This window comes from Anomalospiza imberbis, chromosome 23, assembly GCF_031753505.1.
Source record: "Anomalospiza imberbis isolate Cuckoo-Finch-1a 21T00152 chromosome 23, ASM3175350v1, whole genome shotgun sequence".
NCBI lineage: Eukaryota > Metazoa > Chordata > Aves > Passeriformes > Viduidae > Anomalospiza > Anomalospiza imberbis.
The window spans coordinates 110070-122782 of NC_089703.1; the positions used below are offsets into that span (position 1 = coordinate 110070).

The window sequence follows — 12713 nt, forward strand, 5'->3', positions numbered from 1 at the left end:
CCCCGTCGCCCGGCCCTGTCTCGCCTTCCGCCGCCGTTTCCACTTCCGCCCGCATTTCCGCTTCCTGCAGTGGTAGTCGCGATGTCGGCCCTGGCAGCGAATCCGAACAACCCCGTGGTTTTCTTCGATGTAACCATCGGCGGGCAGGTGGGGGTGCTCCAGGACGGGGAGCGGCGGCGCTCGAGGGGGGACTGCGGGGATAACTGGGGATGTCGGAGTGTTGTGGGGATGAGAGAGCACAGTAGGTGTGGGGGCTCAGCGTGGGGCTTGCGGGGCCGCAAAAGGAAGCGCTGGGAGGGGCGGTGCCAGGAGACAGCGAGCGGGCCTGTGGGGTCACTGGGCCCGTCAGGAAGGGCTCGCAGGGGAGAGGAGAAGGACTACGTCGGGAGGGGCCTGGAGGGATGGGCATGAATGGGGGTGAATGAGGTAACCGGATTTGTGGGAGCACCCGGGGTCGGGCGGCAGGCATCTGTGTGTGAAGGGACCTGGAAGACTCACCTGGCCCCCATCTCCTCAGGAGGTCGGCCGCATGAAGATCGAGCTGTTCGCAGACGTTGTACCCAAAACAGCAGAGAACTTCAGGTAACGAGCAGCTACCGTTCCTGCATGCAGTTCAGCCTGGACTGGAGCTGCGAAGGCTTTCTGGTGTAGGAATGGCTTTTGGTGGCAAACTGATTAGCTGACTCCCACCCCAAACTGCTTCACCTGCTTTGTGTCTCTCTGTTCTCAGAGATGCTGTGTGGCATCCTGGTCTCTCAGGGGACCCTGTCTGGCTGGAAGGGGTCCTCCTCTGCCCCCTCTCTAAAGCCTTCTGATTTGCTCCATGCATTTAGAGCAGGCAGTGCCTTGTGCCATGGTGGAGGTCTCCTGGCCAATCAGTCTCCCTGCCATCAACTGAGGGATGCGCCATGTGAAATCCCACTTCCATTGGAGGGATGGACATACCCTGGTCTCTGTCAAACACAGTGCCTGCCCCATATTCACGGTCTCTTACAATCTTGATGTTAACTCTCTGATCTCCTCACTACAAAGAGCACAGAATATGTTTTGAAATGACAGGGGGGAGGAGTTGCCATTTCCTGTTTCTCTGGGAACATCTCTAACACAATAAGGAAAATCCTGTGCACCAGTTGGTGCAGCCCTCAGAGTTCACATGCACCTAACACTCTGCTCTCTTTTTGTTTGCCAGGCAGTTTTGTACAGGTGAATTCAGGTAAGTGGATTATAATGTCCTTTAAGTGTCCCACTGGAGAAACAAGGCTGGGTGAGGTAGAAAGGGTTTGTCATGAACTTTTTCATGTTGTACTAGTACAAAATGGAAGAGAAACCTGCTCTGAGTAAATTGTGAGGGGCTTGGAGACTCACAGAGATGGCAGGTTTCTCTTTCTGATATGACTTTTTTGTGCCCACGTGGCTCTAAAAGCCCTATCTGCAAAGCCCACCTGCTCATGCTGCACATTGCAGTGAGATCCTGTGAAGGTGATGATGTGGGTGTTGCAGGGAACAGAGTCATTAATGTGCAGAGCCCACTTGAGGCTTTTTTTTTTGCCTTCAACAGCAGCAGCTGAGAGGCTGCGGCATTTGGTTGTATTTCAAGGCAGCTGCTAATGTACACAGCAACCCTTTGGGACTCTGAATTGCTGGGACAATTTTGTGTTGGGATATCCAGTAGGTTGCAATAATTCTCCTTTTCACTTCCCTACAGGAAAGATGGCGTCCCTATAGGTTATAAAGGAAGCACTTTCCACAGGTAAATCATCTACCGTTGTTTAGACACTAAATAGCAGCCTGGGCCATATGGAGTTTTGTGACCTGCCTTGAGCTATTAGTGGTGTTGGAGACATTTGCGGATCATGGCTAATGTAATTCTATGGCTTTGGGGGAGCTGGGGATGCTGTCCTCCCCACTGGGAGGAATCCCCTGTTTCTGGTGTGCTATGTCACATAAGGCATCTATCATATAATCACTATCTCTGTTCAAAAGCAATGAGTCCTAAATGACCTCGTATCAACCATTAATTAATATCTGTTGTAGATTTTAGGCTGCAGCATTCACAGACTGTTAACTTCTGTTGCACAGCAAGGCAGAACCCCTTTTCATCTTATACTGAGCTTCTTGAGGCTTTTGGCCACTGGGAACTAAGTGTTGTTTTACTTCTTTAGGGTAATAAAGGATTTCATGATCCAAGGAGGTGACTTCGTAAATGTATGTACTCCGGTACTCTTTTTGTCCTTTTCCTCTATGGTATAACATGCTACTGTTTCCAAGTGCCTGTGCTGATTTGTGGGAGCTCTTTGTTTTTTGAGGTATCCAGTAGTAACTGGAGGTACCTCATAGCATTGCTGCCATCCTACTGCAACAGACAATAAACCTCTTGCAAGCAAATCTGGAGCCTTGTGAACACGCATTCTTCCCAAAATATTTTCTCTCTGCAATAGCCTGCCAAAACCCTAGAAGCTTTCAAAACTTGAAAAATGTTTGCCCTGTTTTCCTTCCCCCTTCTGATGTCCTCCTCCCGACAAAAACCTCTGTGAACTTCAATTCACATTGTAGATAGACCCTAAATACAGAACCCAGTGCATAATGTAAGAGGTCATTTAAATCAAAACTAGCCTTTTGTTACTAAATTGTCTCAAAATAGAAAAGTCTTTGCACCCACAATGGTGGTTGTGCTCTGACATGGGGATAAGCAGAATATATATGAGTAAGGCTGAAGGGCCACAGGATCTCTTCATTATTCTAGGATCCAGTAAAATTATTTTAATTTTGGAAGCATTTAAAAATATGAGGGAAGTGATGAAGCTTTTTTATTATACAACTTGGTTGTATGAAAGTCTCTGAGAGAAATGACCACACAGCAGGTAGTTCAGCAACACCAGACTCTGTGGTAGTTGCTAATTCTGACACTGCTCAGATGAACCAGTGCACTGTATTACTTCCACTGCATCTCAACAGGCTTTACAGATTGCTCCAGTATTTGAAATTTATATGTTATATTTATTACAAAGGCACCTGGGGAGCAAGCACAGTCACACTGACCCCTGAGACAGGGTGCAAGTTTCTGTCTCAGAGCCAAAAGTTTAAGTAAACTACAGGGAGCAGGAGGGAAACAAGCAAGGGCTGGGCAGCCAGAGCAAAAGGAATTAGTAGAAAGTACAAACATAAACAGAAAATCTTTATTTTAGAAACTATTCTTGCAGAACAGAGAGATTGCTTTCCTATTTCCGGTAAAGTCACAGAAAATAAGGTGAAATACATAAAACCACTGTAAGCCAAGTTTTGCCATGCAACCACTTCTGCTTTCTTTGTCACACCATCCCATCCTTCTATGTCTCCTCCTTTTTCCCTTTCAAGTCCTGATGGGTCTGTACCAAGCAATCTGTAGCCTCCACTTCACTCTGGGAGGCTTGGACTTAAACTTACCATCTGCATGGGCTTCTGCCAACATATGAATGGTGAACAATGAACTGTGTAGTTAGAAACCAGTTGCTGTTGTTGTTCAGAAATGAAACACTGAATGTGTTCACTGCTGGTGTATGTAAATGGCAATACAAAATCCATTTTGTCCTTTCCTCTTGCTTGGAGATTTTAAATTAATTTTTAAATTGAATTGTTCTGTAGCAGTTGCTACAGAACAAATGCTGTAGCTGACTGGGTACCTCTGTCATGCAGGGAGATGGCACTGGAGTAGCCAGTATATATAGGGGTCCTTTTGCAGATGAAAACTTCAAGCTGAAACACTCTGCTCCTGGCTTGCTTTCTATGGTGAGTATAAAATAATGACATTACAGACTAAAAAGCTTTGGGAATTTTCTCTGTGCTCTTTTCCTAAGTGTATATAGTATTTGCTGGACAACAGCATCTCTGCCATTGGATACAAGGTCTGTTTTGTAGCTACTAGTCAAGCAGATACTTCTGGGTTAATATGTTGAGTAACACAATAGTCCTGATCCTGCAGCATCCTTTCTTTGCTGCCTGTTGGAGCGCTAGGACAGGCTTGGCTTGATTGATTTCAGAAGAGCTTAATTCTTACAGTTTTCATACAGTGGTGAGTTGGTGGTGTTTTCGTCTTTCCTGATACTGTTACCAAACACTGACCATGGCAAGGAGGAAACAGAGAGATTTGGGAGTTCCAAAGCCACAGCAGTGTTACCATGGTATCTTTTAAAACAGACCTTTCTATTCAGCATAGTAGGAGAAACTGCAACCATTGCACATTGTCTGGTAGGAACAATACCCTGACTTTTGGAATAGAAAGCAAATTGAGCCAGTGCTTCAGTATTCCTATCCACAACTGCTTCTTCCCCAGCTCTTTCAGCTGCACTGCCCTTAAAACCACTTGCTTAGGACATTTAATCATTTGGATTACTTATTCGTCCATGTTGAAAACATGGCCCAAAAAAAGGTGTCATGGCACAGCTAAGCAGCTAGTGTACTGTGGTGTGAGAGGAGGGATTCACTCCAGTTTTGCCATCTTTGTGTTAAAGTGGCATGGCTCTAAAGTCATTATACTGTGTCAAACCTTGGATCCCAGGAACCATGGATCCCAGCTGGATCCTTTTGAAGCTGGCTAGCATTAACTAGAAAGCCAAATGACCCTGTCCTTTGCAGTCCCGCAGCTGCAAAACTTGACCAGTTCACTCATCAGGACAGAAAACTGCTTTAGTAGCTTGTAGTTGTCAATATCACAAGTGGCCTTCAGTGTTGCAGACATGTTTTCTTAACAGTGCAAATGCTCTGGGTTTTGTACTTGGGTGTGAATAAAATTTCACATGTGCATCCCACAGTTTCTGTGACTCCTGTGCCAATATAGTTGTTACTTTTCTCGTCACGATCATTGGAAATTTTTTATTTTTATTCTGAGGAAACCTCCCAAAGACCAGAAATGAGCTGGGTATTTTTCTTGCCCTGGTTTCTGGTGTTCAGTTTTCCTCAGGGTAATACTGCAGCCAATAAATAATTGTCATCAAAATGTTCAGCCTTTTTTCACGAGTGTGCTCTAAAGCCTGGACTTTGGCACAGTCTTGTATTGAACACACCTTTGTAGAAGTATAATAAATAGTTGGTGACGTGGCTCTTACGCGTTCTGGTGTGACCAGAGGTGGTGACATGCTACATCCTAGCACAGGGTGTTCTCCTACAGATATGTATTTTGTTTCCTTTGGTTTCTCTAGCAATAAGCTAAAAATAATACCTACTTGAGCAGCACCTCTTCTTTATGTGTCTGCCTTCAATTTTGGTCAGTCTGAAATGGTATACTTGTTGTAATTTGCCATTCTCAACCCTCAACCCCCAGGCAAACAGTGGTCCGAGTACCAATGGCTGCCAGTTCTTCATCACTTGCTCCAAGTGTGACTGGTTGGATGGGAAGCATGTTGTGTTTGGTGAGTACCTGCAGTAAAAGTCCTGGAGTGCCAGCTCACAGACATCCCTGCAGGGCAGCTGTTAAAATAAATAGTGAGAATCAGAATCTTCTGAACTGGGAGGAACCCAGTGGGATAATCAAAACCAACTGCTGACCCTGCACAGGTCACCCCAAAAATCCTACTCTGTGCCTGAGAACACTGTCAAAATTCTCCTGGACCTCTGGCAGCCTTGGGGCTGTGATCATTCCCTGGGGTGCCTGTTCAGTGCCCAACCACCTCTGGGTATGGAATGCTCATTCTTCCCTCCTGGCTTGTGCTATCTGAGGGATCTGTGCAACCTGATACTGTGATGGATCACTGTTAGATCACTGTTGAAATTAATAATTTTTTCACAGGTTAGCTTTAATCCAGATCAGTGTTTAGTGTACTGTATTTGTACACAAATCCTTGTACCAGTGCAGAGGGCACAGATGAGTGAAAGGATTCCTTTCTTCTCCACTATCAGAGGGGGCTGAGCTCTCACCAGAGTTTTGGACAGTAATTCTGTGAAACCATATCTGCTAACTTGCATTTACTGCTGGTTTAACTGTAGGAGTTCCAGGCCAGTCTTAAGCTGGTGGTCTCATCCCCCAAATTTCTACACACATCGCCCCTGTGATAGGAAAAGGCACTTAATCTGTGCTGAAGGTGGAGAATGTTTGAAGAGGGGTTGTTTCCTTTATGAATTTAGAGATTGGTAACAAACCCTGAAGTGCCCAATAGCTACACACTGCCCAGGGCTTTTCAGGAAGGACAGAAATGCGTGTACCTGTGATGAGTGGGGTGGAACACAGGTAAAAAACAGCCATATTGAAGTGGATAAATTTTCTCATTCTAGGTAAAATTGTCGATGGGCTGTTGGTCATGAGAAAAATTGAAGTAAGTTTGAATATGGCTACTTCCTTGTGAATGCCTGCATTGGAAAGTTATGTACATGATTAAGTAGAGTTGTCCTGCTGTCTGTTTACAGGATACCAGGGAATACCAATGTTGATAACTGGCATTATTGGTTGTCATCATTATAATGTAGGAGGAAATCTGTTGAAGCAAGGCTGTCATATGAGTTGGCTTTGGAAGTGCTAGGATCTTGTGACTGCGATAGTCTTTGAGCGGGGATTGCGCTCTTGGCTTTATTTGCTTTGCATTTGTTCAGAGGCTGAATTAAAAAGTTGTTCCATCAGCAGCTCAGACAAGAGCGTAAAGCATCTCACTTCTTTGCCATTGCCTGGGATTATTCAGTGGATGCAAAATCATCAGTTCTGCTGATCCATGATCAGCATGTTTAATAAGAAAAATTAAGCTGTTCTTCTCATGGGCTTCCAGGAGCTGAAGATAAATACAATCCAGGTGATGATTGCTGCCAACATGAGGCCTGGGTGTCATGGCAGCATAATGAGTAGATTTAACAAATAGCAGCAAGTTCTCTGAGACAGCCAGCATTGACTCCATGACACATGTGGGATAATGTGCCTAAGGGTCTCTAATCTAGAAAGCAGGGCAAAACACAGAGCTGTTGGGCTTTGAGCAAAGGTCACATGGAAGGAGTAGTACAGCGTGGTATGATCTGCTGGAGCATTGTGGTGAGCCTGCTTTGGGTGGCAGTACAGTGAGACCAAAGTAAAGAAAATTAGAGATTCAGAGAACAGCTGAGTCCAGTGCATCAGGAGTTTCAGAATGAGGGTTTCTTTGCCACTGTCTCTTTCCTTTCTGTGTGAGCACAGGTTCGTTTTGCTTGTGGCAGCTGCTTTTAGTATCAAAGCCAGAGCAGCCTCAAGTATCTCCATGAGGAGTTCTCCAGTTTTTACTCTATTCCTTCACTCCAATTCAAAGGACCAGCATCTGGTCTGTGACCCAAACCTCTGCTTACAGAGGGAATTCACCAGCTTATGATTGGGCCTGTTGCCAAATGTGTAATGGTGCTTTTCTGCTCCTCATAGCTGTGTCTGTTCCTCATGTTACAGAGATATCTCTTAGCCAATCTTCCAGTACTTGTCACTGCCTGGGTTTGCTGTGCTTTTGTAAGTTTTAATGTTCTGTATCTGTTTGTCCCCAGAACGTGCCTACGGGTCCCAATAACAAACCCAAGTTGCCAGTTGTGATCTCTCAGTGTGGGGAAATGTGAAGCGATGAAAAAGCAATGTGGTAAGTCTCAGTCTTCACAGGCACAGTGCCATGAACTCTAGGCTGCTCTGCTCCTTACTTTTCTCTTGACTTATTTTCACATTTCTTTGAACCTGCAGAGAGCTGTGTCAGCTCACTGAAACATCAGAAAGTGCTTCTCTAACAGCATTTGTTTTTTGCCAGCTGAAGTCCCAGAACTGGCTTCCTTCCAAGCTGCACAAACACCAGAGGCAGCACAGCAGGAATAAGATTTTGCAGCTGTAGTCGAGGGGAAAATGGGCTTGTGGGAGCTTTTTCTTGGATTGGGTTAGGCTGCCTTGAAGCCTTGATTGTAGAAAGTGGATGAAAGGGAATTACAGCAGTAATCCCTCTAGCATTAGCCAGGCAGTCTGGTTGGTGAGAAGCCTCACTTTGACCTGCAGATTGGAGAACTTTCAAACAGCTACAAAAGGTAGACTTTCCATGGGTGGGACAGGCAGGGATCAAGAAAAGGAGAAGAGAAAGGGAGGACTTGAGCCTCCTTGCTCAGTATAGCTGTAGGACCGACACTACTGAAGGACCAAGGAATTACTATTTTGCATAGTCTTAACTTGACTTGGAAAAGGTACCACTGTCTTTATCTGAAGAGAGATGTTTCCACTATTTACTATTACTTAGGCTTCATTTTGGTTAAACCAATAGTCTCGGGCTAACATACAATAAGTATTCTGTCTCCATTTGTCTGCTCAATTTACTCTAAAAACTACAGGTATTTAAACATATCTGTCTAGATTTCAGTGTGTTGGGCTGCAGCTTGTCAAAAATCTGCTGTATTAGCCTTTTGGTTGCTTTATTTTTCCAAATTTCAGGAGGCAGTTTGGACTCACAATTTTATACTCAAAATACTCACAATTTTTGACCTTCCATTAAATTATATCCAGTCCCTCTTTTGTAATAAAGCCTTAGAGACCTGCAGCACTTCAAACTCTTGGGAGCTCTGGCTATTTGATGAAGTGACAACAGGGAAAGTAATCATTCTTCCATTCCCCTGGTACTTCCGGTGATATTTACAGGCTTTTGAAAAAAAGTCTGCTAGCAAGGCTGTCCCTTTTCTTGCAGAGCTGTGTTGAAGGGTCGGGTCTCCTTTAGGGTTGTACTCAGTCCCAGACTTTCTTACCATTTTAGTTTGGAGTACTGGATCTCTGGCCAGTGCCCAGCTTGAGCCTGGAAGCTTTTCATTCATAGGTGCAAGGCTGGTGCCAGCTTACTTATTTCCCGGACAGGTCTTAGGAACAGCCTTGCTGCACTCTCATGTCTCTCATCTGACTGGGGATGAGAACAGCTTTTGCACTGCCTGATGTCAGACAGCCACATCAGCTACTTGTCAAGATCCTTGAAAATCGGCTGGGAGAAAAAGGCACTGTTGCTTTTAACTTCAGAAGTAGATGCAGTTGCCTGGCAGGCAGACTCAGGAGGATTCCTGAGTTCTCTGGATGATGAAAGCTAGTGTGTGTAGCATCTGGCATGCACTTAAAATCACTGTGTGGCCCCCAGTGTCACTGCACAACCTGGCTGTTGTAGGATCTGTTGGGAATGGTTGTCCAGCATTTAGACTTACTTGTTTCTTCTTCCTTTCAGTGTTCCTTTACTGGTGATTAGACCTGTGCTGACTCCATGCAATTCCAATTCCAGCCAGCTCACCCACTACCCCAGACTTCTCCACAGGCCAGATCCATCTCTTGAGGTTCTCCTGAAATTATTTAATAATGGGCATCTTTTTTAACATTTTGAAATGTAAATAAAAAAAATTTAAACATGTGCAGTGCACATCAATTAACATTAGTGGGAATGGATTCTTCTCTAGGTGAGAAGGGCTGTAACATCTTCAGCAGCATGTATTATCCCTGGCTGGTTCAGTCAGGAACATTTACTGCATGGTATTGAGAGAGAGAAGCGGGGAAAGGAGCTTGGTAGAGCTGTGCTGCACCAGCTCTTTCACTCAGCAGGTAACTACAACTGCCTGGCTGGCAGAAAGGTTCTTGGCATCTTGGGTATCTCCAGAACCTTTGTGTGTACAGCCTTTCTGAGGCATGAGGAATTGGTATAGCACAGATTCAATCACCATGAGTGCTGCGTTCTGAGGAGAGTTCTGATGTAAACAGGTGTCTTTCAGCCATCGAGCTGTTATGTGCCGCATATGTTGGAGGAGGGGTTCACCTGAGTACTTACAAGGGTGTTGGAGCAGGCTTGTCGTATGGGAAAAACAGAATGGTGACGCTATAGGAATGAAATTAGGGCTGCTTGTCCTGTGTAGTGAGGAGAGTGCAGCTGAGGCTGCCTTTCTTCTCCCAGAACAGGGCTGGAAGCTCACCCTCCTGGCAGGGGACAAACCAGCACCCTGCGAAGGGCTGGGTTCCAGCAGGGACTTCTCATCCAGCTGTTTAAAGGTAAAGGAGCTGATGAAAGTTCGGGCAAAGTTCTGTCACATGCAGGTGATTCATCCCATGCAGAGAGATCCCATCTGTGCCTGGGCAACAGGTGTAGGGTGCACTCTCTGAGTGAGCTGGGCCTCGCCCAGCACTGACAGGCTGGAGGAAGCTCCCACAGGCTTGGCTGTGCTCTTTTCTCTCATGTGTCTTTGAAATCCTGACAGAAGGCTCTGGTTGTCAGGATTCCTATGTCCTCATTCCTAGAATTGCGCAGCATCTGAGAACACTCACTTCTCTCCAGCCTGAGGCATGTCACTTTGTTACCTGCATAACATCGGGTGATAAAAGAAACACAGACACCCCAGTCCTTTCTGCCTCAACCCCACACATGCTTTACAGAGGGCTTTTCCTGTGCAAGGAGGGTTGAAGATTCTCAACAGGCTGGCTCAGGTGCCTCAGGGATCTATGCCTGGCAGTGCTCTGCTGAGGTTTGCACTTCTGGCTGCTGGTACCCAAATTCACCATTTTTTCACCAGGGAAACCAGTTTATTTCTGGTCCAGGCTTAGCAGCACTTTTTCAGCCTGATGTGTTTATACCACTGCCATCAGCTAGCCTCACTTCCTGCATACAGGGGCCACAGAGCTTCCCCAGATTAATTAAGAGTGGCAAATCCATTACTACCTCTTTGTTGTTAGAATGGCTAATTACATCCCATTATATTTCCCTTAAACATGGAATGGGCAGGATTCCAGCTTTCCAGCTTGTATGCCATGTTCCTTACCTACTGGCTGAAAGTCTTCTCAAAAACCACTTTTTTTGTTTTAATTCCCCCATGATGATGTCACCCTTGTGTTGTACGTAGCAAATCCTTGAATATCCTGTAGAGGAGATGATGCACCTCCTCTCCGCTCCAGCATCTTCCTACAACTGTGTATGCTGCAGCTGGAGATGGTGTTTCTGGTGGCTTGTGCATTTCCCTGAGAGTCTGAGTTGCCTCTGGATCCCACAGTGTTAGCCCACGAAGACATTATTGGGGCCCACAGTTTTGGCTGTAGTCCATGGCCCTGACATCCCCACAGATTTCCTCCCTGGAGTTTTCTTCCTCATGGGTCGCTGCCTGGTGTATTCCCTAATTCCCATTCTATAGTAAGATTATTTTTCAGGTGACTCACTGTAGTGGTTTTGTTTATTAATTTAAGATTTCTTTAATTTTGAGATTTTTTTAACTAATGTGTTGATGAGTGTGGTGGGTTTTAGTGTTGGCTAATTATTTATGTATTTATTTCTTGTGAGATAGGAAGATAGGATTAGGAGAAAGGTAAAGTAGGCTTAAAATTTTAAAAGGGTATAAAGAAAATTTTATTGACAGTAATTAAAAGAAAAAAAGTAGTAAGAATTAAAATAAATTCTTTAGAATACATTTCTTTCTTTTATAACTTTTTTTTACTGATTATGTAAAGAAATAAAATTTAAATTTTTTAGTTCATTTATTACTTTTAAAATAGTTTTTTTTTTTTTTTTTTTATCTCGTACAAAACTATGACAGTCACTAAGCAGCATCCAATTTTGACATCATTCTAGCTTCTTTATCCAGGTCATCATCCTGGTGCAGATCCTTGTGGGACTGTGTTATTGTTTTCAAGCCCTTCCCTTCATGAACTGAGTGGAAGATCAGGTGGAAGAGTTCCCAAGACAGCAGGATGAGACCAGTATTCCTAGTGGGTTGATGTGGTGGGTTGAGCTTGGCCTCATTGGAGTCCCTCACCTGGCCAGGGTGAAATGTGGGGAACTGGAATGGCGAACTGGACAGTGATTTGTGTGCAATGCTGAAAGGGCTGATCCCAAGGGGATACGTGTTGGTTGCAAAAATAGTGGAGTGGTGGGTCATCTCCCAGAGACCTCCTGGGTGGTTGCTGATGTCCGTTCCCTCCTCCCATGTCAGACGAATGACGTGGCCAAAACAGGAAATGTGGCCACCAACCACATTCTTCAACTGCTTAAGGAAAATTAACTTGTTGGACAAGGACAGGGTTTTCCTCTGCACCTTCCCTCTGGGGAACCCAGCGAGAGATGTCGGGTATCTCCAGGCCGCTGTAAGGTGAATACATAAGGGTAAGGGAGGCAAAGAGGAGCTGAGAGGTGGTGGTTAGAGAAAGGCTCCAGCAGAGTAAAGGACCCAGCACTAATGCTTTCTTGACAGCCTGGGTGGGTAGAAAGGTTCAGGGTGAGGAGCTGCCCCCGCCCTTTCAGGGAGGGAAGGATGGGATGCTTAGGGAAAAGCTGATTCCCTGCGTGTCGGCTCAGTGCTGTAACTGCACGTCAGTACGTGGATTGGGGAGCTCTGACATTGCTCCAAATCTGTCATTTCCCGCTGGTATTTAACGCTCCCGGGCCCTTTCTGACAATCAGTAACGGGAGTGGGCGCCCCCGGAGCGCTAGGACCGGAGCCGCCCGCAGCAACGCTCTGCCCTAGGTGTTTCCAGCGAGCGGAAGCGGGGTCGGGGACGGCACAGGACAGAAGCCACCGCCACATGGTCGCGCGCACTTCCCCGATCGTGCCCGTTGGGGGCGGGAGCGGCGGCCGGAAGGGCCAATCAGGGGCGGGGGCGGGGACTCCGGGTCGGCCGGTGAGAAAAGCTGGCCTGGCACCCACGGTCGAAGCAACCAATGGGCGCGCGCTCTTGAGGAAAGGCAGGTGTCGCCGCCAATGGGTTTTCGGCGGGGGGCGGTGGCTGGTTGGGGAAAGGCCAATGGGGTCGCTCTCCGTTTAACGGGCGG

The 12713-nt window shown here is 46.0% G+C and overlaps 1 protein-coding gene across 1 annotated transcript; it reads left to right on the forward strand.

Annotated features, from left to right (window-relative positions):
• The first annotated feature begins 19 nt into the window (after positions 1-19).
• On the forward strand, positions 20-9300 carry PPIH (peptidylprolyl isomerase H). Its single transcript, XM_068171589.1, has 10 exons — positions 20-147; positions 518-582; positions 1190-1213; positions 1706-1750; positions 2163-2205; positions 3673-3765; positions 5297-5384; positions 6244-6284; positions 7459-7547; positions 9144-9300. The coding sequence occupies exons 1-9, from the start codon at positions 82-84 to the stop codon at positions 7525-7527; spliced, it is 534 nt and encodes a 177-aa protein (XP_068027690.1). The 5' UTR covers positions 20-81; the 3' UTR covers positions 7528-7547; positions 9144-9300.
• Positions 9301-12713: the final 3413 nt, after the last annotated feature.

Bases quoted from the DNA above. Each gene is read 5' to 3' on its own strand.
- PPIH (XM_068171589.1), top strand. From the start codon at position 82: ATGTCGGCCCTGGCAGCGAATCCGAACAACCCCGTGGTTTTCTTCGAT. The intron at 1,214-1,705 runs GTAAGTGGATTA...ACTTCCCTACAG, and splicing joins TTTTGTACAGGTGAATTCAG to GAAAGATGGCGTCCCTATAG. The intron at 2,206-3,672 runs GTATGTACTCCG...TCTGTCATGCAG, and splicing joins AAGGAGGTGACTTCGTAAAT to GGAGATGGCACTGGAGTAGC.